Below are 1,306 nucleotides of genomic sequence, written 5' to 3'. Positions count from 1 at the left end.
GGCCCGAGCGGGTCTGTCGGCTTCGTCAAGGTCGTTTTTAATGAGCTCGTTTGCAAACTCAGTCTGGCGGTGGAGGGCAAGGTGAGAGGACCGGTGAGGGGGTGCTGAAAAAAAAGGGGACGGGGTTGTCCCCCAAAACTCCTGGGATGGAGTGCCCCGTCCCTGGGGGGCTGCAGGAGGAGGAGCGGGTGCTGGTGTCAGAGCAGAGCTGGAGGCCCTGCCCCAAAGCCCGGAAGAGGCTCCGAGGTGAGGACCCCCCACAACCCAAAGCGGGGGGAGCTTTTGGGTATGGGGGTGTGTTTTTTTGGGGGCGTCATCACCCCATTACCCCCCTGCCCCCTCGCAGGGTGCCTGGAGCAGGTGAAGCGGCAGCTTTTCTGTGTTGGGGAGGATTGGTATTTCCTCTTGCTCCTGGGGGTCCTCATGGCCACCATCAGCTTCATGATGGACCTCCTTGTCTCCAGGATCTATGAGGGTAAACAAGGGGCTCCCGCGGGGGGGCTTCCCCTGCTGTTTGGGGGTTCACCACGGATTGGGGGGGGGTTGTGTGTGTGTGTGGGGCATCTCCCCTCCTGGTGCTTCTTCTCCAGCCCACCGCTGGCTTTACCAAGAGGTCGGTGACATCTTGGTGCTCAAGTACCTCTCGTGGACCATCTACCCTGCGGCGCTGGCGGCCTTCTCCACCGGCTTCTCCCAGAGCATAACCCCACACTCGGGAGGTGAGCTGGCTGCACCCCAACCCCCCGGCTCCCCAAAAACCCCCCTTTGCCCAGTAGCAGGGGAACCCCTAAAATTTAGATGCTCCCCCTGCCCCAGGCTCCGGCATCCCAGAGCTGAAGACCATCCTGACCGGTGTGGTGCTGGAGGACTACCTGGCCATCCAAAATTTTGGAGCCAAGGTGGTGGGGTTGACCTGCACCCTGGCGTGTGGCAGCACCATTTTCCTTGGCAAAGTGGTGAGGATCCCCCTCCTGCTCCGGCTCCCAGCATCGCTGGCGTTGGGACGGGGGACAGGGGATGCTCAGCGCTGTGTCCCCCTGCTCCTCGCCACTCAGGGTCCCTTCGTCCACCTCTCTGCCATGGCCGCCGTGTATCTGGGGAAGATGCGGACCTCAGTCACAAGGGACTACGAGGTGGGGGTTCCACCCTCAAAAAAATCAGGGGGGAGCATTCCCCCCCCCAGTTAGGGGGATTTTATTTTATCCCCACCAAAAAATTGGCATTATGGCTAAACCCCCTCCCCGCAGAACAAGTTCAAGCAGAATGAGATGCTGGTGGCAGGGCAAGCCCCCGGGGGAGGCCACGG

The 1,306-nt window shown here is 61.4% G+C and overlaps 1 protein-coding gene across 1 annotated transcript in view; it reads left to right on the top strand.

Annotated features, from left to right (window-relative positions):
- Nucleotides 1-146: 146 nt before the first annotated feature.
- The window catches only part of CLCNKA (chloride voltage-gated channel Ka), a 4,439-nt gene continuing 3,279 nt past the window's right edge, over nucleotides 147-1,306 (top strand). The window contains 7 exon segments of the mRNA XM_035901874.1: nucleotides 147-246; nucleotides 347-475; nucleotides 591-719; nucleotides 817-956; nucleotides 1,056-1,133; nucleotides 1,248-1,294; nucleotides 1,296-1,306. The exon segment at nucleotides 1,296-1,306 is cut by the window's right edge and continues 108 nt beyond it. Of these exon segments, the coding sequence (XP_035757767.1) occupies nucleotides 147-246; nucleotides 347-475; nucleotides 591-719; nucleotides 817-956; nucleotides 1,056-1,133; nucleotides 1,248-1,294; nucleotides 1,296-1,306 (634 nt within the window).

This window comes from Egretta garzetta, unplaced genomic scaffold (assembly GCF_000687185.1).
Source record: "Egretta garzetta isolate BGI_Z169 unplaced genomic scaffold, ASM68718v1 scaffold69, whole genome shotgun sequence".
In the NCBI taxonomy this organism is placed as follows: Eukaryota; Metazoa; Chordata; class Aves; order Pelecaniformes; family Ardeidae; genus Egretta; species Egretta garzetta.
This window is presented reverse-complemented; position numbering and strand designations above follow the sequence as displayed.